Consider the following 26,949-nt stretch of genomic DNA (forward strand, 5'->3'; position numbering starts at 1 on the left):
TTAGCCTTTCCTCTTTCCAAGCCTATCTTCCCCTTTTGATTTTCCTCCATTTCGCTGTGCTTTCTAAAACCCTTCTTCATTGCTAGGAAACTGCATTCTTAACCTTTTTCATAGACATACCACTTATGTTTTATTGCATAACAAAGTACCCTAAACTTGGTGGCCTAGAACAGTAATGATTTATTATTTAGCTCAATTGTGTAGGTTGGGTAGATGGGTTCTTCTGGTTTCACTCTCAACTGGAAGGCTTCCTGAGCCGTGGGCATAGCTGGGACGGAGGCTCTCTCTCCCTGTGGGCTTCTCAGAGGAAGGCTAGACTGCGTGTCCTCGCAGGGTGGCGGCAGTAGTCCAAGAGGGCAAGCGCCTGCTTATCAGGCCTCATTTTCTAATATTACATGGCCAAGCTCATTGCAGAAGACTTTCCAAGGGTGTTAGACAATACTGAGAAGAGTGATTCTTTGGGGCCATTATCGTAGCAGTCCAGTATAATCAAATACTTTGCTCACTTCCTAAATTGCCATTTAGAAACCTGCTTTCCCTATGATCATCCTGTTTCCTTAATAATTGCCCTTGGGTTGTGGCTCATTATCCTTTGAAATATCCCCCATTTCTCAGAAGCAGAGGACAGGGGACTTAGAGTTCTACTGTCCCAGTGTTCCTCTCCAACCCTTCTTGAAAAACCTTATTCTGCCCACAAGTGCCCTCCCCCACTTTTTAAAAGTTAACCCAATGTACTTTGACTACCCATTTATCATACCAACTTTCTGCTGCTGTGTGTGCCTTGTATTCTTAAATCCCTAGTCTAGTGCCCGATACGTGGTGTTCAGTGTCTCATGGTTGGCCTTGTATGTGCTACCAAAGGTTCTCATTATAAAGGTTGCAGGCCTTAAATGTCTGACCAGGTAAATTCAAGATCTACCCCTTTTATTTCATACAGACATTTTTTAGTTTTCATTATTAATTGCTTTGTGGTCCTCTTAAACTATCTGTGCTAGAATTTTTTTCTCTTTATCAAAAGAGAAAAAACTTTTTGTTTTAGACAGCTTTCAAGTAAATCAGCGATGCCCGATTCCCCAAAGGCTTGAGATACTCATTTCCTGGGATGCCAGTACTTATTATTGTTTCTGGCCTCCCTTCACTCTTTCCCTACCCACTAAGGATACAAGCTCATGAGGGAAGGGATTTTTTTTCTGTTTTCCTAGGAACAGTGTACAGCACATGAAAGATATTTAATTAATACTAGTTGAATGAATAAGTGAATGGAATAAAAAATATCTAAGATATTTTGAGGAAACAGCATCACTGAAAGTGTGCATGTTGCAAGCCCTTTGTATTTTTGAATATTATATATGCACCTAGAAAAATTCTCAAAGAAACACGATAAAACATTCATAGTGATTTTTCAGGTGGCGGGAAGTGGATAGGTGCAAAAAGTATGGATTGGGAAGTTTTACTTTATAATCTGGAGTGTGTGTTATTTTTAGAATACTTTATAATATTTTAAAATAAAGACTTTACAAATTAAAAATATCCAATATGAAGGTTTGTGTTATTTCCTTTGTAGAGGTAGATGGATAGCGAAAAGTCTAGAGAGACTATTAATGTGTGTTCGTGTGCTATAATAAAATGAGCGTAAAGGTCATACCTGTGTAAAATGCCATGTCCTGTTTTTCCCTTAGCATTGTATATCAGATGTTTTTACATCACTAAAAATTATTAAAGCTCATTTTTAAAAAAGATTTTACTTGTTTTCGAGAGAGAGAACACAAGCGGGTGGAGGGGCAGAGGGAGAAACAGACTCCCTGTCGAGCAGGGAGCCCGATGCGGGCCCCAACCCAGGACCCTGAGATGGTGACCAGAGCTGGAGGCAGACACTTCACTGACTGAACCACCCAGGCTTTAGGGGCATAAAGCTCAATTTTAATAAATATTGCATTGGATGGATAAGTCAGTATATTTTATACTTTATCATTGAACTTTCACAGTTATAAATGAGGGCTCAGGAAACAGTTTTATTCATAAATCTTTGAAATGCTTTGCTGGTTTCTTTAATAAAGATTTACAGAAGTAGCTTGGTTTAACTTGGTTAAAACATACTGTTGTTATCTTTAGAAGTACTAAAACACTTGAAAATAACAGAGAGTCTTGTGAACTTTAAGTACATTGGCTTTCTGGGCAGCACTTGTTGCCACTTGGCTTGATTCCTTGCAGAGAACCTCAGTATTTCAAAATATCTGGCCTACTCTGTTTTACATAAAGCTTAGCCTTAATGATGTCCATTTCTGGTATATAGCATATATTAGATAGATAGATATAGATATATTTATATATAAATTTATATAGCATATATTATATATATATAAATATATATATTTATATGTAAATTTCCCTCCTCAGTATTTGATTTTGAATATATTTAGTTTGAGGTGGGATTGAGTAATTTTTTTCTTTTAAGATTGTATTTATTTATTTGACAGACAGGATTTAGTAATATTTTTAATTAATGCCCTCAGTAGCATTCGAATATGGTTAACTGAATACACAGCTTCTTAAACTGACCTATTCCCTTTAGGGGAATTAAGAAGTCATCAAAGGGCTCAGTGATCCCGCAAAGTGATATACAGTCAGGGGTGTGTGTGTGTGTGAGAGAGAGAGAGAGAGAAATACTTGGTCATTGTTAAAACAGCTTTTCCTGATGAGACCTGCGCCATTGAAGGAGGACATGTGATAAGTCACCTTCTATTTCATTGCCGTTGGTGTTAATGCTTGGTCTCATGATTCTTCGTTCCCAGGTGAAGGTGCTGCACAATCAGCTAGTCCTTTTTCACAACGCCATTGCCGCTTACTTTGCTGGGAATCAGAAGCAGCTTGAACAGACGCTTAAACAGTTCCATATCAAATTGAAAACCCCTGGAGTGGACGCCCCATCTTGGCTTGAAGAACAGTAAAAATCACACCCAGAAAAAAGAAAGAAAGAAAAAGAAAAGTCACGTCGTTATATTTCTAAACAAACCTAGTAATTAAGCAGAGTTGGGTTAAGATTAGGGAAGTGGTGACTACAACCATTGTAGTGATTCTTGCACAAACAGCTTTAATTTTTTTCCCTTTTTCATACTTTAACAACTGAACTGTTAAATTTGATGGGAAGGTGGGTGATTTTAATGTAAACATAATTTCTATAATCTGAACACAATTTTTCTTTCTGAGAAATCTTTTTGTATCGTGAGGGTTGATGGCTATTTCTGTAGTTTGAAAACATCTAATATAGATTTGCACTGACCAGATAAAAATTCAAGGTTTTTGGTCCTGGAAATGGGGGCCAGTTGTAACTTTTCCAAAGGGAGGTTTACATGATTTGTATCAACATCAGATATTTTATATATGAATATATTAAACATCTTTAAGAGATTCATCTTCATGTATCATCTTAAAGAAAAAAGAAACTATTTTGCAGAATAAAATTATATGGTGTTCCTGCAGCGTCCACACACAGGCGGCAGCTCTAATGGATGACTGATTGGCTTGTGGAGTTGTGGCAAATACCTTTTTAAAAACGATTCTGTACTATTATAATTTTGTTTAAACTTTTTTTTTTTTTTTTTTTTTTTTTTTAAGACACAGGAATCACACTGTCATTTCTCTGAGGCCTTTGAGCTTAAGAGTTTGCATCACCCAAAGTCACTGGGCAGTTATGTTAGCAATTTCTTTGGATTGGTAATGAAACCTGCTTAAGAGAATTATTTTTGGCAGGTGGACTTGGGAATAGAAACTCTTGATGGTTTCTAAAGTCGAAATCTGTGCTTGGAAAGCGAGATTTCGGGTAAATTCCATTTTGACAGAAGTGAGTTCCTAGACAGCTTTCCTTGACTTCCATATGTAACAATACCGGTTAAGCCTTAAATCACAGATATGTGCCTTCTCAGAGATAGTAATTCTCATTCAACCAATGTACATAATCCATAAAGAAACCCCTTTCAGATAATGTTCGGTGTATCTGTTTCTTCCTTGGAAAGGAACACCGTGTATCAGTGTTGGGTTTCTTTGTATTCCTTAAACCGCATTTCAGGTTTATGGTAAAAGCAACTTTTGAATTTGCTGTTTGGATTTGCTTCATTCCTTGCATGGAATGAGAAGATGGAGGAATTTTTTTTCGTTTGAGTAACGAAAGGTAATCTGGGACAGTGCAGTGGTAACAAGAAGAAAGGGGATTGGAAAGGCCAGTACTGTTTCAGTTGCTCAGCACTGTTGGGTTTGTGTTACGTCTCTAACTTGTCCGCTGTGTGGTTCTATCAGTCATGTAAGCCTTTTATGTATAAGTTCTCTCGATTTTTGTCATAGACATAAATTAATACGTCTTCATTTCTTTTGTGTTGAAATGAAGTACTAAAAATAATTACTGTTATACATGAATTTTGTGGACTGTAAGATTTGTTATATATGTTCAAATGCCTTGTAGCTGGCTTTTTAATTAATATGCCTGTTTTCAGTGCTTACTATGTACAATGTAATGTGATTGTAAATCATAAACCTATTTTAAATCATTCCTTCCTGTATATTTGTACTCTGACAGAGCCTTATTTTATTCTTCCAGCAGAATTACTACTTGTGATAGTTCCTGTACATTCCCCAGAATGTGCCTCTGGTGTGAATTTTGTATTCTTATTAAAAGTATTTGCTGCACTACCTTCTTTCTCTGGCTCTTCATAATTTAAGAAGCAACTATCTGGAAATTCTGAAGACATGATTTTTCTTTTCCTGACTTTAAGAATAATAACAGGGGCACCTGGTTGGCTCAGTCGGTTAAGCATCGGCCTTCAACTCAGGTCATGATCCCAGGGTCCTGAGATTGAGCCGCACATTAGGCTCCCTGCCTGGCGCGAAGCCAGCCTGCTTCTCCCTCTCCTGCTCTCCCTGCCCTGCTTGTGTTCCTGCTCTCATTCTGTCAAATAAAAAAATAAAATCTTTAAAAAAAAAAAAACAGTACAAAAAAAATGGTACTTCTGTCATTTATGACTGCTTTTTCTCAGTAAGTTTTTCTTTTACCTCTTTAGGAGTCTCCTTTGAGAAGAGAACATGTCCACTCTTATCACCTATCAGTAACAGTTTTAGCAGCTCGGAATTAAACAGTTTCAGGGACTGATGAATTTTTTAGGAGAAACGAAAAATGCCTGATTCTGAGTAGTGGGTACATGTGCAAAAGAAATAACACATTAGCCAGTAGTATATTTATTTTGTTAAAGTGATTTATATTCATTGTAGAAAAAAATTAGAAGATAATTGCAAAAAATTGAAGATAAAATAACTTCCCACGTTAGTAAGTACTTCATAGAACTGCCTAACTCCTGAAGTTAAAGATTTTAGTTGCCAATTATTTATATTATAAGGTCTAGTTTGAATATCCTTTAACATGCACGCATTCATCTTTGTACTCTTCCCTAGTTATTTCCTTAGATTAGGTTCTTAGAAATGAAAATGAGCCCTCAAAGTAGATATATATTTTTAAGACTTTGTGAAGTAGTGCTTGGTGGCTTTCAAGAAAGATTTTGTCAGGGGTGAGGCTGGCTCAGAGTGGGTGACATCTGATCTCAGGGTCTTGAGTTCAAGCCCCACATCGGGCACAGAGCCTGCTAAAAAGAAAAATAAGTTTATTTGAAAAAAAATGGACTCAAATCATGCAACGCCAAGTTAAAAATGATTAAGCTCCCTCCACCAACAGGAGCTAGGGGAGAAATTTTTATAGACATAGAAGCAAAGTGAGGAAATTACTTGATTACCTATAGCTTAAACCATTGCCTTATTTTGGGGAGGACTTAGTGGCTTTGTGATTGGTCGTCCAATCACAAAGCAAGGATTGGTCGTCCTTGGGTTTTAATTTAACCTTGAGGTATTTCAGGCTTACATTTTGGTTTGTTTGTGTAGGCTACTGAGTTTTTAAAGCCACCTCAATCTAATGATCCCCTTGTTTAATTAATAACCCCCAAAGCTTCCAAATCTTAGGGCCCAGGAAGGACCCGGGCTTGCAGAAGCAATTAAGCTGAAATCTACTAGACTTCAAGAATCCTGTTTTCTGTATTCAAAGTAAAATGCACTGATGGTGTAACGAAAGCTTATCCCAAAAGAGTGTGAAAGTAGAAGCTTCCTTAGAGATGATCTGTTTAAGGTCCTTTTTTACAGGTAAAGACATGAAGGCCCCAAAATTTATTAAACTGGCTTAGCCAACATCTGTTACCAAATGTAATGCCAGGTAAGTTATTTGCAACTAAATATATGGTTCCCCCTTTAAATCCTGCTATTTCAACTGTACAATTAAATCGATGTGTCAAAAGTGTCATTTCTTCTAAAGTACAATGTGTATTAAATGTATCTTCAGTTGAAAAAATAATCCATCCACCCCTAAATGGATTCATAGTAAGTATATTTCAAAATATATATGATACATTTCAATCCACTGATCTTAAAGTATTCTGAAAAAGAAATGTGAACCTGGAAAGTGCTATATAAAGTAAAATTAGCATATGGGAAAGGCTAAAGATAAGTGTCTTTTAATCATGCAACTGTTAATTTGAAGAAAAATGTATCTACCTCAAAATGTGCCCCAGTCTCCTCCTTCCTTTACTGGATGGGAAAAATAAAAGCAAATTATCTAAATTAATAGTTCAGTGTAACATTTGTATATAATTTGTACTAATTTTTGTGAAACACCAAGAATGCCTATACTTTGTAATAATATTTCAAAATTATCTTTTTCCGGGTAGCTCTTTTTTGAAACTTTCGGTTGCTGGAAAGACTTGAGACCCTGTAAGATCCTTCATCACTCAACTCTAACCAAATGTAGGCATTTAAGAAATCTGACTCCCCCTCTAAGGTTGCAGACTTTTATATAGGCTCGGACAATGATCCAGCTGTAAATAAGCTATTTTCTGATCAAAAGGCCAGCTATATTTTGCATTTTGCAAGCTTTTCCAAGACCTTGAATTCTACTTCAGAAACCAATGTTGCAGCATATGTTAACTAACTAAAATTTAAATTAAAGAAAAAGGGGGCGGGGGAGCCCCCTTTGGGGGGCTTGGTTGGTTAAGCATCCAAATCTTGATTTCCACTCAGGTCAAGATCATCAAGCCTCCCTCCTGTATCCATCCACACGGAGCACGTGCTCGTTCTCTTTCAATGAATAAAATCTAGGAAGGAAGGGAGGGAGGGAGGAAGGAAAGGAAGAAGAAAGAGAAAGGAAGGAAGAAAGAAAAGAGTAAGGAAGAAAGAAAAGAGGGGTGCCTGGGTAGCTCAGTCGGTTAAGCATCTGCCTTCTGCTCAGGTCTTGACCCCAAGGTCCTGAGATGGAGCCCTGCATTGTAGAGCTCCCTGCCCAGCAGGGAGGCCTGCTTCCCTCCCCCTTTCCCTCTGCCCCTGCTCCTATGCTCTCTCCCTCACTCACTCTGGTCTTTCAAATAAATAAATAAAAACTTAAAAAAAAAAAAAAAAGAAAAAAGTTTTTCCAAGAGCCACAAATTATTTACTATAGTTAGAAAATAGCAAGACCTATGAAAATAGAAGGGTGGTACAAACAACTCTTCTCTTTTGAGGACTTGCATTAAATTTTGTGTTCCCACTTGAAGGTTTCCTGCTTAACAGGTTTCCTGGCATAAATGGGCCTTTATAATAAATTGCCAAGTGGTTGTTCCAATGTACAGAGAACTATGAAGTTCGGCTTTGTGTTGTGAAATAATAAAAGTTAACTCTTGGAAGTTTATGTAAATTAAGTGAGAACCATTAGTTATTCTGGTGGTAACTCTGATATGGGAAGAGGAGACTATTGATATGAGGACAGGAAATTAAACCGAGTCTGAGAACTGGGACTCTGTATCATTGCAGTTAATTGGGTTAATATCTTATCAGAGCTAGGAATTACATGACATTTTTACCAATGAAACTTCCATTAAATTTTTTTTTTTTATTTTTGTAGGCTTTGCCACAAGCATTCTCTGTCAAAGAACTTGAGGTTTCTGCAACTGCGGTTGATCATGAATTGATGATTCATAAGGACGGCGAAAGGGACAAGATACCATTCTGTTGATCTTAGACAAAAGTAACTTTGTGTTACTTGGACTTTCATATCACTTTGTTTCTGCAAAGCAAAGGTGTACGTGTTTTTACTGTAGGGATGAAATGTGTACAGTGCTGGCATGGGGACGCATATGGAAGAAAAATGTAAACCGTATTGGTCTTTATTGCGGAGATTTAATTACAGAAGTTCTAAGGGAAATGCAAGCTTTCGCTGTAAAAAGAAAAAAAAATATTTTTCAATGAGCAGAGCTTTTATGTGGTAATGAGAGGATAGGTAACTTTAACCCTGCTGGCCTTGGTTTTAAAACATGAAAGTTTTAGGGGCACCTGGATGGCTCAGTGTTGCTTGGGGCTCCTGGGTGGTTCAGTGGGTTAAAGCCTCTGCCTTCTGCTCAGGTCCTGGTCCCAGAGTCCTGGGATCAAGCCCCACACTGGGGCTCAGCAAGGGGTCTGCTTCCTCCTCTCTCTCTGCCTGCCTCTCTGCCTACTTGTGATCTGCCAAATAAATAAATAAAATCTTAAAAAAAAAATGAAAGTTTTAGTATAACAACATGTTATTTATTTATAGAATGTGACTTTACTTTTGTCTTTTCCCTAAACGATTTCTAATTCTGTACTAGGAAGCTCTTTATGAAAAACTACCTAAAGTTTTAGGCAAATAATTACAATTCTTTCCTTTGAAAGAATTCTAGACTCTAATCTCTTAAGCAAGACACAGTGCGTGGTTTCTTATTCACCCTGTATCCCCAACTCCATGCATAATTCTTCTTTTAAAAAGATTGTATTTACTTCACTTCAATTTTTTCTAAATCAATGTCAAGGTGTTACTTCAGATACTAGAACAATAGTTAGTTAAAAAAATGTAAAAAGATTGGAAAAATTAGAAAAATTATCATTTTGCAGCCCCCACTGAAATATTGATGCACACGGGGATCACCAATGAAAGCTAAAATCATTAGAGATTGAAGAAAAAAAATATTATGTCATAATACACATATTACTCAATTTGAAAAGGGAAAATGTACCATTAATAAAAGATTTTTGTTGGGCCACCTGACTGGCTCAGTTGGTAGAGCAAACAACGCTTGCTCTTGGGGTTGTAAGTTCAAGCCCCACATCAGGGGTAGAGATTACTTAAAAATGAAATCTTTAAAAAAAAAAATCCAAGATTTTTGCTTACCATCCAACTCAAGTGATCAAAGTTAGGGTCACTAATAACCTGACAATCATGTGCCTCCAGATACAAGACAATATAAATTACACAACATCACTCCTGAGATACTCCTACTGGAATACTCCTGTTTATCCTGAATCTACTCAAGACTTTTGCCTTTATTTCCCGCGTATAGAAAATACAGGGGTTAAATACAAGTTTAAATGACACTATGAGAAATCAACTGGACAATTCCAGAATCTGGGATATTCTACAAGATAATTAGCTTGGTTTCTCCAAAACATCAGCCACACACACACACACACACACACACACACACACACACACACAAAATTAGAAATACTATTATAAAATGTAAGAGACTTTAGATCATGGGTTCAAAAAATAACCGTAGAAAACATTCAAGGAACCACTGAACAATTCGAATGTGTGTTTGTTAGTTTTCTTGGGTATGTTATTCTATAGTGGGAACATAAGCAAATGACCTTATAGGAGTTGCATGCCTTAAGTATTTAAACGTAAGGTGGCAGGGTGCTTGGGTGGCTCAGTTGTTAAGCCTCTGTCTTCAGCTCAGGTCACGATCCCAGGGTCCTGGGATCTGAGCCCCACATAGGGTTCCCTGCTCAGCAGGGAGCCTGCTTCTCCCTCTTCCACCCCCTCTGCTGTGTTCCCTCTCTCACTGTGTCTGTCAAATAAATAAACAAAATTTTAAAAATAAAATCAAAATAAAGGTGAAGTGGCATGATGCCTGCAATTATTAATAAATGGTTCAGCAAAAATATACGCATTCACATGGACTCACATATATAGAAAGTGATTCAGCAAAAATATACACATTCACATGGACTCACATATATAGAAAAAAAGCTGGAGAGAGAAAAAAATAAAGGAGAAAGATGTTTTAAATATGGCAATTTGTTAGCAATTGAAATAGGTGGGTGTGGGGGGTTTCTTTGTACTAGTCTTTTAACTCTTCCCTTTTTGAATTCTTCATAATAAAAAAAATTTTTATTAGGATATTTTGTCCAGAAGGGTTTTCCCTGTTGCTGGTTCCAGGGTGGCAATCAGAGACTTTTTTTTTTTTTTTTTGGTAGAGTCAATGACACCACTGGCTTTACCCCTGCAAATAACAGAATTCCTAGTCTAACATGTCAAAGAAACTGGTTTGTACCTGGAAACACAGAAATGCAAGAAAGTATAAAGTTGAACAATTTCCTGTTAGTAAGAATTACAGAAACAGGGCAACTGAAGAAACAAAACTAGTTTAGGCTATAAAACTAGTTAGAAAAAGAAATCATGTAGGAAAACATGCATTTTACTAAACTAGATTTTTTTTTCCTCTCTTTTTTCTCCTCAACTTTCTAAACAGCTGCTTGAAACTGTAAGAGAAATTAAGCTCCAAATAAAACACTTCTTTTAAACTTAATACCAATGGTTTCTTCTGCCTCAATTTTTTCCTCCTCTTCTCATAAATAAGCATTTACTACTCTAGTCCATACTACTAGCTTGGATTTCTTAAAACTTAGCTGCTTATAGTTCATTTATTATAACCATTTAGAAAGCTTAAAATAAATTGTACATTGATAACTTTTAATAACTTATTTTCAATTTGAAAAGGTATCTTAAGAACTGGCCAAATTTTCCCTAATGCACTCTTCTTAAATTAATAATATAACTTAAATCTTTAAAGAATTCCCCAAATAAATAATGGATGTTGACATTGTTCTCAAATTCTGTTTCCTGTGCCCTCATCCCTACCTTAGGTGAGAACAAGAGAAATGTTGTGGATTAAAATTTTTGAACTAGTTTACATCAGTAATAGGAGCAAGAAACACAGATGATGTTTTGAGAATTGAGTTTTTACTGTGGCAATGGTTACTGTTTAATCACTGGTACAGTCAAGTGAATTGAAAAAAAAAATCTGTAAGTTTAAACAGTCATGAGTATTTGCTGAATGACTAGTCTGCTTACCCATGTTTACTTTTTCTTACCTGATTCCACTAACACCTCAAGAAGTCCAGATGGTCCCTGAAGTGGATCTAACAATTTCTTCTTCATTGGTGTTAGCCAGCCATTGACAAGGCCAGACTATCTATCTACCATTTAGATTTCCTATGGGGTGGCCTTAAAAAAAAAAAAAAAAAAAAAAAAATCTGCTCTTATATACTCTAAACATTATCTTAAAAAGTTCCCTATATTTTCTTTGTAAATTTCAGTTAACATTTTCCTTCAATTATGCCATGCATGAACTAAGAGAAATTAATTAGAAATCGCAAATAAACAGCTACAACTCTAATTACGTACATACATATACATATATACATTATATATATATATACGCATATATGTGTGCGTATGTGTGTGTCATGTTTAAAGAGAGAGAGAGACCTTGCCCAAACTCCCAAGAGAAGGGAAAATATAAAAGCTTCATAGCAGGCTCTGGTCTTAACTTGCCTCTTTGTCCTTTAAAAAAAAAAATACAATGTCATAATAAGAGTTCGTTGTGATGTCTTTGGCTTTTCAAGCTTTTGGAGTCACTATTTGTGCTCATGACTAGAGCAATGAAAACAACTCTTTCTTCCCCAAGACACAAGTAGCTTCAGTTCAAGCCACTCCAGACTTCCTTGCCAATGACCTTAACAGTGACCTTGACTTATTCTAGGAAGAGCTCTTTCTGTTTAGTCCTTTTAGCTCATTTTTATGTGACTTTCTGTTCGCTCGTAGTAGACTGAGATCACCCAATTAATTAAGAAAGTCATGATTAATTAAATTTCCAGTGCGTTGACTTTTCATTACTTTAGTATGCCTTATCCTTACAGTAAGTAGCCCCTTTGTGAGCTGGTACACCTAGCCCTTGGAAGCCTTTTAGCCAAGCTTACCCAGCTCACAAGTCTCTTGTCATTTGAAATCAGGGATCCAGCCCTGAGAGAAGGAGAGGACCCAAGCTATGCACTTTGAATCTGGGTCCTCTGTATCAAATTTCAGAAGTGAGAACGCGATCCCAATCAGTCTTCCCAAATGGTGTCAAAGCTGGAATGGTTTTCCAGTAGGGCCCAAGCTGTACGGCTTCCTGTCCACTGCCATCATGTTTCCTGAAGTTTCGCTTGACTGGCCTGCGTAAACTTCCATTTCCTCAGTTCACCATAAAATGGTATGATGTCTGCCCTTGTCTTCATATGCCCTTACGTTCTGCCTCAGAGAGCTTGAGTCTCCTCTAGTGGATTCCCTTCTGGATTCTAGAAGCCTCTTGAGGGCAGAACTGTTCTGAGCATTTGTGTAGCTCTCCCTGTGCCTTACACATAAAAGGTATTCACTATTGTTAAGAGTGATGATTCTCATCACCTGAGCCTCTAGCTTTGAAGGATGAGGGCCACTGGGTACCATCTGCTGGTGATGAGGACCCTAGTTCAGTTGGCAGACACCATGACTAACAACTATTGTTAAGAGTCCTGACGGTGGGGTGCCTGGGTGGCTCAGTAGGTTAAGTGTCTGCCTTCCGCTCAGGTCATGATCTCAAAGTCCTAGGATGAGCCCCTCGTAGGGCTGCCTGCTCTGCCGAGAAGCCTGCTTCTTCCTCTCCCACTCCCCCTGCTTGTGTTCCCTCTGTCACTTGTCTCTTTCTGTCAAATAAATAAAATCTGTAAAAGGAAAAAGAGTCCTGATGGTCCCTATTATGAGATTGATACAACAGCCCTGCCCTCAAACTCTCTGATTTAATGGGGAGAAAGTTGATGCAAATCCTGGGATTGAATGGTGGGAGAGGGCAGGAACCTGTACGCCCAACACGCTATTTGCGGTTGAGTGTGCAAGCAGACGGTCTTCAGCTCCAAATTGGAATGTCTTGTGCATGTGTGTGTATTGGATGCAGAAGAATGAAGTTTACCACTCTGCCATTGCCACTCGGTCATTGGAAATGGTCTAATCTAAACCTCACATAAATCAAGTCCTAAATATTAGTACAATATTATTTTTTTGTAGGCTTTGAATCTTTTTTTTTTTTTAAGATTTTATTTATTTATTTGTCAGAGAGAGAGGAGCAAGAGTGAGCGCAGGCAGACAGAGTGGCAGGCAGAGGCAGAGGGAGAAGCAGGCTCCCTGCCAAGCAAGGAGCCCGATATGGGACTGGATCCCAGGATGCTGGGATCATGACCTGGGCTGAAGGCAGCTGTTTAACTAACTGAGCCACCCAGGCGTCCCTAGGCTTTGAATCTTAACCTTTCTTTTCCCTACCAGTCATTTAAAAGAAAGCCTGATTCTTTTATTTTATTTTATTTTATTTGACAGAAAGAGATCACAAGTAGGCAGAGAGGCAGGCAGAGAGAGAGAGGGGGAACAGGCTCCCCGCTGAGCAAGGAGCCCAATGTGGGGCTCGATCCCAGGACTCTGAGATCATGGTCTGAGTGGAAGGCAGAGACTCCACCCACTGAACCACGCAGGTGCCCCCCCCCCCATTCTTTTTTTACCAACTAGTGTATTTGGACAAAGAGGCAGAATTTACCTGCTTCGTCCAGGTTCTCAGGGGAGAACTATTGGTCGGAAGATTTAGCCATTTAATACATGGCCTTATGGTATGACCTTCGGGAAGTCAACCTGCATGATCTCATTTTGAGAAGGAAAAGAATTAGTAAACTAATAACTAGCCTCCTAGCACTCAAATGTGTGGGTTAGAAGTAGGCATCACAAGGACTGGGGTGCATGACTGTTTCATAGTCACAGGGAAGGGGAGTTGAATCTGCAAAAGTGGCTTTCTGGGAATGTGAATACGATCCTGGTAAAGTCCTTTATTGCAGTTTCAATTATTGCAACCTGGTGAAGAAGTCAGCTTATTTTGACAGGGAAGGGAAGGCACATGTAAAAAATGTCTTTGTGGGTAATCTCAAAAGCTTTGGCTAAAGCAGAACATGTGACTTTTGTTAAAAACCTGCAAGCCGGGTGCCTGGGTGGCTCAGTGGGTTAGAACCTCTGCCTTCGGCTCAGGTCATGATCCCAGAGTCTTGGGATTGAGCCCCGCATTGGGCTCTCTGCTCGGCAGGGATCCTGCTTCCTCCCCCCTCTCTCTGCCTGCCTCTCTGCCTACTTGTAATCTGTCTGTCAAATAAATAATTAAAATCTTTAAGAAAAAAAAAAAAAAACCTGGAAGCCATGGCACGTGGTTGGCTCAGTCGGTGGAGCATTTTATCTCCTGATCTTGGGGTGGTGAGTTCAAGGCTCATGTTGGGTGCAGAGATACTTTAAAAATTAATTTTAAAAAATTATTAGAAACCTGGATGCCAACAAAAATTTGAGAGTGAGTCATAATCTTCATTGGTCTCTCTTATCCCCTTCTGCACCCCCACCCCCCACCCCTGCTCCGGCCTTCTGAATTAGCCCCTCTGATTTCGTTATGGCAACTCCCCAGCCCGTCATACAGGACAAAGGGCTTTGAGCCATCAGGTGACTTCTGTAGACTCTGTACCATGAGCGTGAGGATTACAAGGGAGCCCCTTTTTTATAAGCTCTGGTTCAGTAAAGCTGCTGGGGTGCATTTCCTCCCTCTGCCCTCCCCTCCAGTAGACGAGGCTTAACCTGATTATACCCAGCAGGCAAGTAGGTGCCCTTGGAAATTAGTCTCCTTATTGAGACCGACTGTGAAGAGGGCATGCTTGTAAAGGAGAAAATGCAAAGCTAGCAGATACGTCCAAATCTTTGGTAAAGGTGGAGGGTGAGGAAGGGAAATGAAGATATGCAAACATCTAGCATTTTCTCTGCTTTCCTTTATTTATACTCCTTTTAAAATTGCAAACGCAATGTCTTTGTGACCCCAAACTTGGGGTAAATAAGAATCCACAGTGAGATGGTATGCAATTTCCCTGGGAAGAGAAATTGTCCCTTTTGGGGGCTGGGGGGCCAGGGGTGGGTAGTTCCAGCATAAAGATAATTCCACTGTACAGTGTAAATCAAAGTCCTGTGTTCAGTGGTGTGCTTGCCCTACATTCCCTCTCCCTCTCTGTAAAACGGACACCTGGAGAGACATCACCCGTGGATCACCCCATGGGAAGCCTGAGGACAATTCGGAACTCAAAAACTCAGAAATTCTCATACCTGTACCTTCTACAAAGGGATATGGTGGAGAGAACCCAGGGTTTTACCTTGGAAATCAGCCACATTTCAAGAAAAATGACAAGGAATTTGCTCTTTTCTGGATCCTGGTCCTGAGAATTTACCACTTACAGCAAAATTCTTGGTGTCGATGTTCTGCTCCATGTTACGGCTTAACGTACAATTCGACACACGGAAGTCGATCATATGCACAGAAACAGCAGATAAAAGGAACTTAGAAATGGGAGGGTAACGTCTTTCATTTATTTTAAAGTGCAAGTGGCTGGCTGAATGTTTGACAGCACCTCTCTGAGTTTGAGTCCATACAGTGGCCCCTTTCTTCAAGAAGGGGCCAGTGGTTAGGAGCGAAGATGAAAAGAGAGGTCCAGGGTTTCACCCCAGGCAGCCCTGTCCAGAGTTAGCCTGGTCAGGCCCACAGAGGGATGCAAACTGTGAGCTAATTGTGATGTTGAGTGTTTTGACAGGGATCCTCTTTGTGGCCAAGGCCGTCAAAACTTGAATAACAGCATTTTCACCAAAAGGCTTACCCTGCTTCTCCAAAATTGGTCCATTTGAGTTATTTCTATATACCTGGCTTGAGAAATACTAAGATGCTAATTGTTACAGGCTGGTTTGATGATTTGCTATCACACGGAAAGTATTTGCCTTCTTAAAAATAGAAGCTGAGTGCAAAAATATGTTTATAATGGTCCTTACACTAAGTACAAATTCAATGTCCAAGAGGAGTAAAAAGGGCTTTACAAATCGCTAAGTCCCCAACACGTCCTCTTGCCTGCCTTTAAATGCCCTACAAAGCCTTGTACAATATGCACATGTATTATTTCCTCAGGGAAACACACACACACACACACACACATATGCACACACACCCCACCACCACCACATACCAAAATTGTTGATTCCCTGGGTTTCTGTTTGCTGACCGCCTGTCCAGTGAGTGTTATGGTTTCAAATTACTGTTTGCTCCGGCTGGGAATCGCTTCTTCAAAGGGTAAACAATTTGAAACAGTTAAAACCAGTAGCAAAAGAAATTGGCATCTGACGTCCTCTTTAACTTAATTCTTCTAAGGGAGACGCACATATTTGTTTTTGATGATGGGAGGCGGAAAGAAGTGATACACTTTCATGTTATATTTCAAAGGTATTTTTCTCCTCAAACTTTGAATGTTACAACAGCCAGACCCTATATTGGTCATTCATACTGATCAGTTCTATAAGCACTGTAGAAGTTATAAACTAAAAAAAAAGGGGGGGGGGGTTGCTGAGCTGAGGATTTTCTGGGTGAGAACCTCATTGATGTGTACAGTATTTCTCCTGTATCCGTCTCCACTTCCATCCCTGCCCCCAAAACACACCCACACACACATGTGCACACATACACACACCTTAAAAGGGAGCAAATGAACATTGGGCTCTAAGAGGACAGAGACAGCAGGAGAGAGGTCATCGGCTGTCTAATCGCCTCATTCTTATATGTTGGTAAGCGGTGCCCGTAATCTCTCTTACCCTCAAAGAAATCAGGCACTGCTGTTGACGAAGTACCTGTATTTACTTCTGGCCAAGGAAATGCCTGTTGATGTCACCATGGATATCGACATCACATGCATCCCATGTGAAAGCATTTTCTTTTCTTCTTCTTCTCCTTTTCTTTTCTTACTTTTTTTTTTTTTAAAGTAGCCTCCACACCCAGTGTAGAGCCCAAAACAGGGCTTGAACTCACGACCCTGAGACCAAGACCTGAGCTGAGATCTAGAGCCAGATACTTAGACGATTGAACTACCCGGCTGCCCCTCCAGGTGAAAGCATTTTCTATTTAAAATGTTCAGAAATCGCTACTTAGCACGCAGAGAAAAAGTTTCTCCAAGGATCAGAGCCTAGTTATCATTTACTGTACTTAAAGGCAACTTACTATTTCCATTTCTTAGCCTGTGAAAACGTTTTCTCAGCTCAGAGTCGTTTAGAAAACAATAGCAGTCCAGTGCCTGAATTCTTTTTTTAAAGATTTTATTTATTTATTTGACAGAGAGAGACAGCCAGAGAGGGAGCACAAGAAGGGGGAGCAGCAGGCAGAGGGAGAAGCAGGCTCCCCGCTGAGCAGAGCTGGATGCAGGGTTCCATCCCAGGGATCCCGGGTCATGACCAGGGCAGAAGGCAGATGCCCAGTGACTGAGCCACCGGGGCACCCCTGGTGTCTGCCTTTTGTCAATAAGATACTTGATGCAGATTTGCATTCATAGTGACAACAGTTCTGTTGATTTTCCTTATTTTATACTTTTCAACCTTTGAAGGGAACAAGGAGGTCTAGCAATTTCTCTTAGAAATGGCTGTTATTAGGAGTGGTGAGTCTTGGTATTTCTCTGCCAAGTCTGTTTAACTACAGAGCTGGTAGACTTCATTTCTTCCGATTTCTTCCGCAGTTTTCCGATTTTAAGAGCAAGGGCACAGCCTATAATCTAAATACACAACAACTGATTTCATCAGATATATTTTAAGAAGAACAAAGATTAAGTAAGTCTCAGTCTGCATCCCTGAGAGAAAGGAATTTAAAAACCAGTTTGATGCCTCAATCCTATGCCGGAGGGGACTTGTTTTAGGATGTCCCTGTGGTTTCTTAGAGGGCCCATGAAGTCAGCTCAAGCATTAGACTTCTTTCTTAAGCAAAGAAGCCTGTTTGAGAACCATAGGCATTTTTAGGATGGATTCTGCAATTTGATAGATTTGGGTTTGATGGTTTTGTTGAGGAGCTCCTAATGACAGATTCCAATACGAAATGCTTGATGTAGAGTAAACCACAAGCTTCTCAGGGCTGAGGAAGAGAAGCTGGAAGAGAGAAAATGAACAGGGCAAAGGAAAAAAGAGCAATCTGGAAAGGAGAGTCTGGGGAGAGGGAAGACAAGCTGCAGACCGAGAAGTTCTTGGGCAGGTGTTGGAGCCGGCACCTGTGGGGCCCATGGCTGGGGCCACACGAAGCTAGGAACGCACTCCAGAGAGGTTCGGCTGGCCAGAAGTTCACACTGGCCACACTGGCTGCTGCTCTGGCACCCCTGAGGACACAGCCGCAGCTTCCTCCAAGCCACAGATTCCAGGGGCTGGGCTGACTTTGGGCACGCCTGGTTTCAGGAGTCTTGCCAGCCTTCCCCCCAGACAGGGCTGCTGGTGTTTCTGGGGTACAGACAAGAGGCTCACCTTGAGGCCCCAGCACAAGCTCAGGTGAGACGAGATTAACAATCAGTGTATTAATGTATGAAGACCAAAGAGTCTTCTAGATTCATACCCATGAAGACACTGACACCATTTGAGAGTTGTGCCCTGTGCTACTCAGCCACCTTTCCGCCACCTAATAGGCACAACATGTCAAATAAAAGCCAAAGATGAAGGCCGGTGCATTCAGCCAGCAGTGCTGCTTGGGTGCAACAAAACAGTTCAGACCACAGGAGGGGAAGGGAAAATGCAGCCAATGTCAAATGGAAGATCGCCACTTTCTTCCCGTGGGCACATATGTGAACCTACCGATGCTTTTGAATGGGTAGCTCGTGTGATCAAATTAGACTTTCAGAACAACACTGGCTTGACAGCAGAGTCAGGGAGAAGAGGAGAAAAGGAGAAAGGACACCAAAGCAGTAGACACAGGAGCCCAATTTAAATTCTCTAAATTAGAAAATATAGAACGGTGGATTTCTGGGCTTGGTAGGAGAATCCCATGTGATGCCTGCTCCATGGCCAACAGCAAATAAATATCAGCTCCCCGATCCTCTAACTGGGGAGAGTGGACGTGGATATAAAGTACAGAAGTAAGAGACATGATTTGTGGAAAGAGCAACAAATTCAGAGAATACTTAGATACAAGGAATTCAGAAGACAAAAAGAACCAGAGGAAAGCCGGGATTTTAAATTTTAAAAATCAGGTCTTTTTCAAGATTTTATTTATTTATTTATTTATTTATTAATTATTTGAGAACGAGCAAGTACAAACCTGGGAGAAGCAGGCTCCCCACAAAACAAGGAACCTGAATTTGGAACTCGATCCTAAGACCCTGATCATGACGTGAGCTGAAGACAGACGCTTAACCAGCTGAGCTACTCAGGCACCCCTAAGAATCAGGTCTTAAGTAAGGTATGGGTAGGAAAGTGCTAGTTTTACGAGAAAGATGAATTGACCTTTGGACATTGAATTTGGACCTGAGATATTACAGCGACAATGTGGATTTGAGAGGCACTGACCTAGAGGTGAAGTCAGAAGTGGATTTGCCTTAGAGCTGGAGTTTTCCTGCCCCTCACTCTCCTGGACACTTCCAAGGACATACACTTAGTGGTGTGTTTATAAGTTATTGGTTTTCTTTAAAAAGCTCCCTCAAGAGTTATACAAGCTTCAGGTCCTACAAAATCTGGACCCTTCCAGGTTCAAGTCAGAAGACGGAACCCATGGGATAATGGGAGACAGAGTTGGAAGAATCCATTTACTGTCCTCAAAGGACAAAAGGGTTCAGCAGAGGAGGCCAGAGGGGCAGAGAGAAGGCCTGTAGGCCAGACTGCTGCAGGGAGATAAAAAAGACTCCGTTGACGATGGGTCACTGAATTTGACTCTTCAAAGAAGTGGCTCATTTGAAAGTGCATACTTAGTACAGTGTGTGGGGGGGCCGGTTTGGGGAGGTGGGAGCTGCTGAAGAGAGGGAAGTGTGCAGTGGGTGCAGACCCTTCATCTGGCCAACCCTCCAGAAAAGAAAAGGAAAGGATACCATTCTGCTCCTCACTTGTGAAATTCTTCATTCAACTTTTGCCTTTGCAATCCATAATCCTTTGGGATTAATATTAACTTCCTGAGCATGGATATCTTTCTCTTTTATTACATTTCCCACTCCTTGAGGTTTTCTCTGGTCTTGGCTGGATCTACTCCTCCCGTATAATGTAAGCTTGGTCCAAGGCTAGTAAATGGGCTGGCATTAATTTTGTTTATTGCTTTTGTTATTTGCTTTGTTTTTGCTCTAATAGTTTCACTTTTTTCCATCCACATGGAGAAGGAGTTGTGGGAGTGCAGGGGTTGAAGACCTGGGGAGGAGAGACAGAAGTCATCTGGCACCAGAGACTGGAAAACTGTGGTCTGTTATCTGTTAACCAAGTCAAAGGTAAGGATGACTTCATCCCCACCCAGGGCGCCTCTCCACCCCTGCAGCTGATTTCCGACCGGCTGGTTTGCCGAGGAAAGGTTTTCTTTGACTGTGTTTCTCACTGCCTGGTTTCACAAATTATTTGGGCGGCGGGGGCGGGGGGGGGATGCGATTAAACTGTTCCCCCGTTTCTTCCTGTTAGTCTCTGGACAGCCTCCGTTCATGCTGTCTGACTTGCAGTGGATTTTTTTCTTTGCTTTGCTTAAATATAATGGAAAGATCCCTGCTACCATCATCACCGAGGAGAGTTTAAAAAAAAAAAAAAAAAAAAGTAAGAAACCTACAGGTGGCAGGACCCAGAGAAGAGGTGACTTTGGGCAGCTCCCGCTCAGCTGGGATTTGGCTTTAAGAGCTGGTACATTCCCCCGCTACAAAGCCTGCCTAGTACTCCAGGGAGAAACCAGCGTGGGGCAGAGGGTAGCCTGGCGCGCGCGCCTATGTGTGTGCGTGTGCGCGCGCGCCGAGGGTGTGCGTGCAGGAGTGTGCGTGTGCGCAGGGGAGGGTGGCGGGGAGGTTGCGGCAGAGGCAGCTTGGGGGAAAGCACTTGCAGGTTCGGAAGCGGCTTGGCGCCTCCCCTCGCTGGTTACACGAGGATACCTGGCTCTTCTTCACACTCGTACTTCGCTGTTTCCCGCCACCCCTACTTCCCTCGGGCGCCTTCGGGTGCGGGAGCAGCGTGCCCGCTGGCGTCTTCCAAGCTCCTGGGGCCCCCGATAGGTGAAGGCAAGCGCCGCGGCGCCGACGCTGGCGCTGGAGGGTGGGAGGAGGGAAGGGGCCGAGCAGGAAAGGGCGTGCTGCCCTTTGCGGCTGGCTGTGGGAGCGGGCTCGTCTGCAGCATTGTTACCTGGGGCAGCGGCTGAGCCCCGCCCCGCGTCGCCCTGCCCCCTCGCCGTCCCGAGCCGCCTTCTCAGGCTGCAGAGACCCGGCAGAGGCGTTGGCACTGGGAGCCTGCGGTGGGGATCCAGGAGCGCGCGGGGAGCGCGGGCCGCGGGTGAGTGGGAGCCGGGTGGCCGAGGCCGGGGCGACCGCCGCTCGGGGGGAACCGGGAGCTGGACACTCCCCGGCTCCAAAGGGCCAAGGGCAGGGATCAGCTTGGACCCCGGGCTGCGGCGCCAAGTCTCGGCTGCTTTCGAGTCTCCACGGGAAGGGCTGGGGAGGTTTGCGCGCTCCCTCCGCACCCACTCGGGCGACTTTGGTGCCTGCACTACCCAGACTGCAGAGGACAGCGATAGGTCTCCTGAGGCCAAGACGCGCGGCTCTGGACCCGCGTCCGGAGAACGAGCTAGGGCACGGGCCGCCTCGGGGCTGGACCAGGGTCGGCTAATGGAGCTTTAGCTGCTAAGATATTTGGATAAACCGCGCCGCCACTTGATCCCCGCCCGGTCCAAGAGCGCGCCACTGGCCAGCGGGGAGCCAGGACTTGCCGCTCCCGTGGGTGCGGGGTTGGCGAGGACCGCGTCGGGTGATGCGGACCGAGGACAGGGCGGCTCTTGCCCCTGCAAACTCGTCCTGGCCGTGCGAAGTTCAGATTGGAAGTTTCGCCGTCACATTGTCGAAGTTTGGGGAGGAAGCGGGTGGGCTGGTGGATGAGCTCCAGCAGCCACGGTGCCCCCAGCTCCGGGACTCCGGGCTCTCGGGTTTTATCCTCCGACCAAACACCAGGAGTCACCCCTCTACTTTTTTTTTTTTTTTTCCTTTTTGCCGGCTCTCCCTGGCTCCCATCTGCTGGCCCGCAGTGCGGCCGCGAGGCTTTCTCCTCCGCGCCCGGGATCCAGATCCCGGACGTGGGGGAGGTGTCGCCGCGAACGTTCAAGGATCCGGCAGATCCCAAGTCCGCGAACCAGGAGATCCCCTCTTTGGCTTCCAAGCACTGAGATAACCTTCCCTTGTTAGCCTCCGCAGCCCACCCGGCTTCTGGAGCTCCGTGCGGCCGCGGGTCCGAGGGGCGGGTAACCAAGGAACCGCACTGGGCTGGTGGGGGGGGGGGGGCGGACCCTAAGCCTGGGTCCTCCGGGCAAGGGGGCGGGGCGGGCGACCCCCCACCTCCCCCCTCCGACACGCCCAGACCCGCCCGCCTTAGGGGCCCGGGGAGGGGCGAGCGCCTGCTGTGGCAGCTCAGCTCCGTTGCGCTCCAGGACCGCGGGGCGCTCGGCGCTCGCGGGAGACGGAGGGTCCAGTCCTTACCCGGCGTTTGCCCTTTCGGCCCCGCCTGTTCCCGCACGGCCCGCGGCGGCCTCTCCGTGGAGCGCGCCCTCGTCCCGCCGCGGCAGCCGCAGCCGAGCCTGCGCGGCCGTGTGGGCGTCTATCTCGGCGGCGCACGGGCGCCCGCTCCCCCACCGCCTCTCCTGCCGCGGCGCAGATAAGGACGCGGCTGGGGGCTCGCGCGCGGCCGCCGGACCTCCCACTCGCCTCGCTCTTGGGGACCCGCGCGGACGCTGCGCCCCCGAGCCTTCTGTGCGGCCCATCCGGGGCCGTTTGGGTGAGTGGCTGGGGCGGGACCCAGGACCCGGGGCTTGGGGGCGGAAGGACGCGGCGGATCGCCGGACAGTGCTGTGACCTAGGAAAACTACTTGGCGTCCAGACTTCTTGAAAGCAATCGTGTCCCCCGGTACCCCCACGCCGAATTTCTTCAGGACCTTGGAGTCAGTTTTCAAACATCTGTTTGCACAGAAATTGCCCCCAGTGTTCGGCCGTCTGTGACCCCCTCAACTGACCCACAGCTGTCTTCCTGGAATGAGTGGCCGGCGCTTCCTTCCCTCTCTTTAGAGCATCCTCTGGCGCTCGTGCGCTCCCCCCACCTTGGTTTGGGGACCTTGATAGAAACAAAATGCACGTTCAGAAACCAGCGTTCTCTCTCTACTCTCCGGGTGTTGCGCTCGGGGGCATCCGTGAAGTGTTTATGTTATGCTGCGGCTTAAATACGCTGACTGGAAGCAGTCTGGGGTTCTCTCGCCGCGTGCAGTGCCAAGGAGGAGGGTTGGATGCTGCCGGCTCTGGTTCGACTGTGTGATTGACATTCTGGGTTTAACGATCAAGAAAGGTTTTGAAAGATAGGCGGTCGGGGAGGGGCTTTCCCCGGGGGAATTAGTGGAGGGCAAAAATTCCGTATTTCAGAATCGCCTGTACCCTCGCCTCCCTCCTTTGTCCGCTGTCTGCTTTCCAAACCGGGCTTGTTCTGCCCCCGTTTGTCGTCGGGAGGGTGTGGGCCAGGCCTTCCTGCCCCCACCTCATCTGTGACACAAGTCAGAAATGAAGGGGAAAGGTTTTCTGGAGGGTTTTCCTTGGCCTTCACTTTTGATTTTTGTTGACCTAGAGGGTGAGCGGGCAGCTGAGCCGTCAGGCCCCACTAACCGTCTTTCAGGAAAACCTGAGCTCTGAACGGACTTACAGGAGGAGCTTGCTTTCCTCCTAAATGTACTGAGAAAGGAAACGTACATATTCTCTTATCTTCCCTGCCACTCACTCTCTTCATGTTTCTAACACCATGAGCAAAGCGGTGCTGGCTGTTGGGCGAGAGGTCCTCTTTGAATTCCCTTAGGAACATTTGCATTCTAAGACTTATTTTGGCCAATCAGCTAAAGACTAGAGACATGGCCCCAGCATGTGAATTAAAAATTTACATAGTTCAGTGATGCTCTGTTGAGCTAAAACCTCTCTAGAGGGTTGGTCTCTCAGACACACCCCTGATGGCTCCTGTTTAGCACTGCGGGCTTGAAGAGTTCTCATCTTCAGAGCCTTACCGTGACAGCTCTGTTTTACTCAGGGCTGAACATTTGTCAGCCTTAGCAGCTGTCCTCCCTGCTGCTGAGGTCCCCAACCTGTAGGTGGGATGTTAAATACAAACCTGTCTCTGGCTGCCCTGGCAAGGTGGATGGGACCCTTGACATTTTCCAGACAGAGCCAAGATTAATTCCATTGTTCCTACTGGCAGTTGGCAGCTGTGAGAAGCAGCAAGCTTTTCAGGGCTACAGCATTACCTGTGGGCTAGCACACTTGGAGGGTATGCGTTTGCATCTTTGCTGGGAACTGTACCCTAGTAAAGGAAATGTTCTTTGTTTATCCTCCGTTTCAATCTGTTAGGAGACTGTGGAAAGGGTTAGAATGTCTGTCTGCACTCTCTTTTTCCTGTGCCTCTTTGACACTGGAAATCCTGCCCAAAGGAAAAGCCCTATCAAAGCCCTATTGAAGCCAGTAGTAAAAGCATTAGCATCTTAGCTAATCATTGCTGGAGAATTTATTCATTAGAAGCTGCTGGGGGCCTAGGACCCTTATTTGTTACCCTGGGAAAAAATGAGCCAGACAACATACCAGTAAAAGTGTTGTAAATTTCATTTTGTTCTTTGGACTTTTAAAAATAACATTCTTTCTCTAGATGGGGCTGTGGTTAGAATTATAGCCTTATAGCCAGTGCCTCACTAACACTTGTCACTTTTTACTTTGACAAGCCTTTATCTTGTACTTCTTGTGTGCAATGCGTGGTACTCAAAAAGACTGGCATCCTTTGGAGCTTTAGTGTCAGAAACTAGTGCTGGTTTGAGTGTAGAGCCTTTCTCACTCTCTCACACACACACTCCTTATTTGCTGTGTGAGTTTTAATGGCACATCTGTGGATAGACTTAACGCAGCACGGAGGGAGTCCCTGCTTTCTAGGATGGAGACTTTTTAAGGTTATCGCCATTCTTAACGGGAATAATCTGTAAACGAGTCAGCATATCTGCAGTTGGAGGTGAATTGGAGGATTAGCAACTCTTCAATACATGAGATGTTTTATGTACAGAAGTATTTTAAACTATGTAAGGGTAAACAGCCAAAATTACTTGTACAGTCTTGAAAAAAGAAGAGTTCAAATGTAACTATAAACTGTAATTGACAATGAGTCATTGCTTAAGGGGTGCCAGCTATGAAAACAGCCTAGTTATGCCCCTAATGGTAATTATGCAAACTCCTTTTAAAAGCCAGTTGCATCGCAAGTGAACTAGAAGTTAGCTTGGATAAATAATGTCGGTTTTACTTTCTAAAAAATTATGCAGCGGGGATGGCTGCACAGCACTGCAGATGTACTTAGTGTCACTGATACACAATTATAAATGGTTAAAATGGTAAAAAAAAAAAATCCAGTTAGCTGACAATACTGTCTCCTACACATGCATAGTTTTCAAAAGTTAAATTTTCATATTTCATAAAAACATTTGTGCTTGTTATTATTTATTTATTTATTTATTTGGCAGGGGGAGGGGCAGAGAGGGAATCTTAAGCAGGCTCCAACATGCCCAGCATGGAGCCCAACTCGGAGCCCAACTCGGGGGTCGATCTCACAGTCCTGAGATCATGACCTGAGCCAAAATCAAGAATCAGATGCTAAGTGACTGAGCCAAGCAGGCACCCATGTTCTTATAATTTAGAGATAGCATAATATATAATCACTGAGTTTTGAAGAAGGACAAAGCTAGTAACATAGAAAGCAAAGAATAGGACTATTAAAGGTATTTTTCTAGCAGCCAGGAGTAACTTAACATTTTATCCATGAACCCAATACATATTTTAAAGAAAATACAGTACCTGTGAAAGTGAAGAGAAATCATATGTACATATGACACTGGTTATTGTTAATAGTATCTTGGTACATGTATTAGCTCATTTATTCTTATGCAAACCAATGGAACAATATATTTTTATATTATAGATAAGGATGCTAAGACATAGGTTCAACGGCCTCCCTCACCTCAAACTGCACATCTAAGAAGGAGCAGAACCGAGATCTGAGGAAAAAACGGTCTATTTCTAGAGTCTCTGCTCTTATTCCCAAGGCAGTCCTGCCTTTTATACATGGTTCTGTGTAAAGCATTTCATAATATTTGAATTAGTGCTATCAGACAGTTTACACATTTTCCATTAACCCGTCCTTAAGTCTGAAGAAATGTAGTTGTTTTGACCTCTGTTTTCACATCAGGTCCATAACAACTCAGTGCCAAAAACAAACATTTAAAGGCCAGTAAAAACACAAGCCAGAAATATAACTCAGTGACTGTGTGGCTCAGGTATAGATGTGTGGCGGGTATTAATGCGAGCAGCATATCTTTGTGTGTGTGTGTTTTCTCTGCTGAGAGTGTCACAGAAGAAGCCAAAGAGGTTGGTGTGAAGTTCTGGTTGTTTCTGCAGAGTGGCTTAACTAGAATCTAAAGTGATAGCCATTGGCAGCAATGAGAGAGGTCATGGAATGGATCCCAGCCTCCTAGTTTTACAAAGGACAGAACGGAAGTCTAGGGAGGTGAAGTGACTTGTCTAAAATGTAAGCAGTAAAGTTTGATTTGAGCTACAACATTTAATCTTCACACCTAGTGTTCTTTTCTCTGTTTGTGGTGAGCAGGAACATGGTGGCCCTGACTCTGGGGGAAAGAGTTTGGTTGCTATTTTATCATTTCCAGATGCCCTGCCCCATCTCTGCAAGGC

The 26,949-nt window shown here is 43.2% G+C and overlaps 2 protein-coding genes across 8 annotated transcripts in view; both read left to right on the forward strand.

Annotated features, from left to right (window-relative positions):
• Positions 1-4,683, forward strand: part of ARFIP1 (ADP ribosylation factor interacting protein 1) — a 102,026-nt gene extending 97,343 nt beyond the window's left edge. For all 7 annotated transcript variants that reach the window (XM_059373877.1, XM_059373860.1, XM_059373870.1 and 4 more), the window contains one exon: positions 2,793-4,683. In XM_059373877.1, coding sequence (XP_059229860.1) covers positions 2,793-2,948 — 156 coding nt within the window. In that variant the 3' untranslated portion in view covers positions 2,949-4,683. The remainder of the gene's footprint in view (positions 1-2,792) is intronic.
• Positions 4,684-21,274: 16,591 nt separating this feature from the next.
• FHDC1 (FH2 domain containing 1) overlaps positions 21,275-26,949 on the forward strand; it is a 41,083-nt gene continuing 35,408 nt past the window's right edge. Inside the window, exon 1 of the mRNA XM_059373947.1 lies at positions 21,275-21,490. The gene's annotated coding sequence lies outside the window, so the exon portion shown is untranslated. The remainder of the gene's footprint in view (positions 21,491-26,949) is intronic.

Source organism: Mustela nigripes, chromosome 1 (assembly GCF_022355385.1).
Source record: "Mustela nigripes isolate SB6536 chromosome 1, MUSNIG.SB6536, whole genome shotgun sequence".
Lineage (NCBI taxonomy): Eukaryota > Metazoa > Chordata > Mammalia > Carnivora > Mustelidae > Mustela > Mustela nigripes.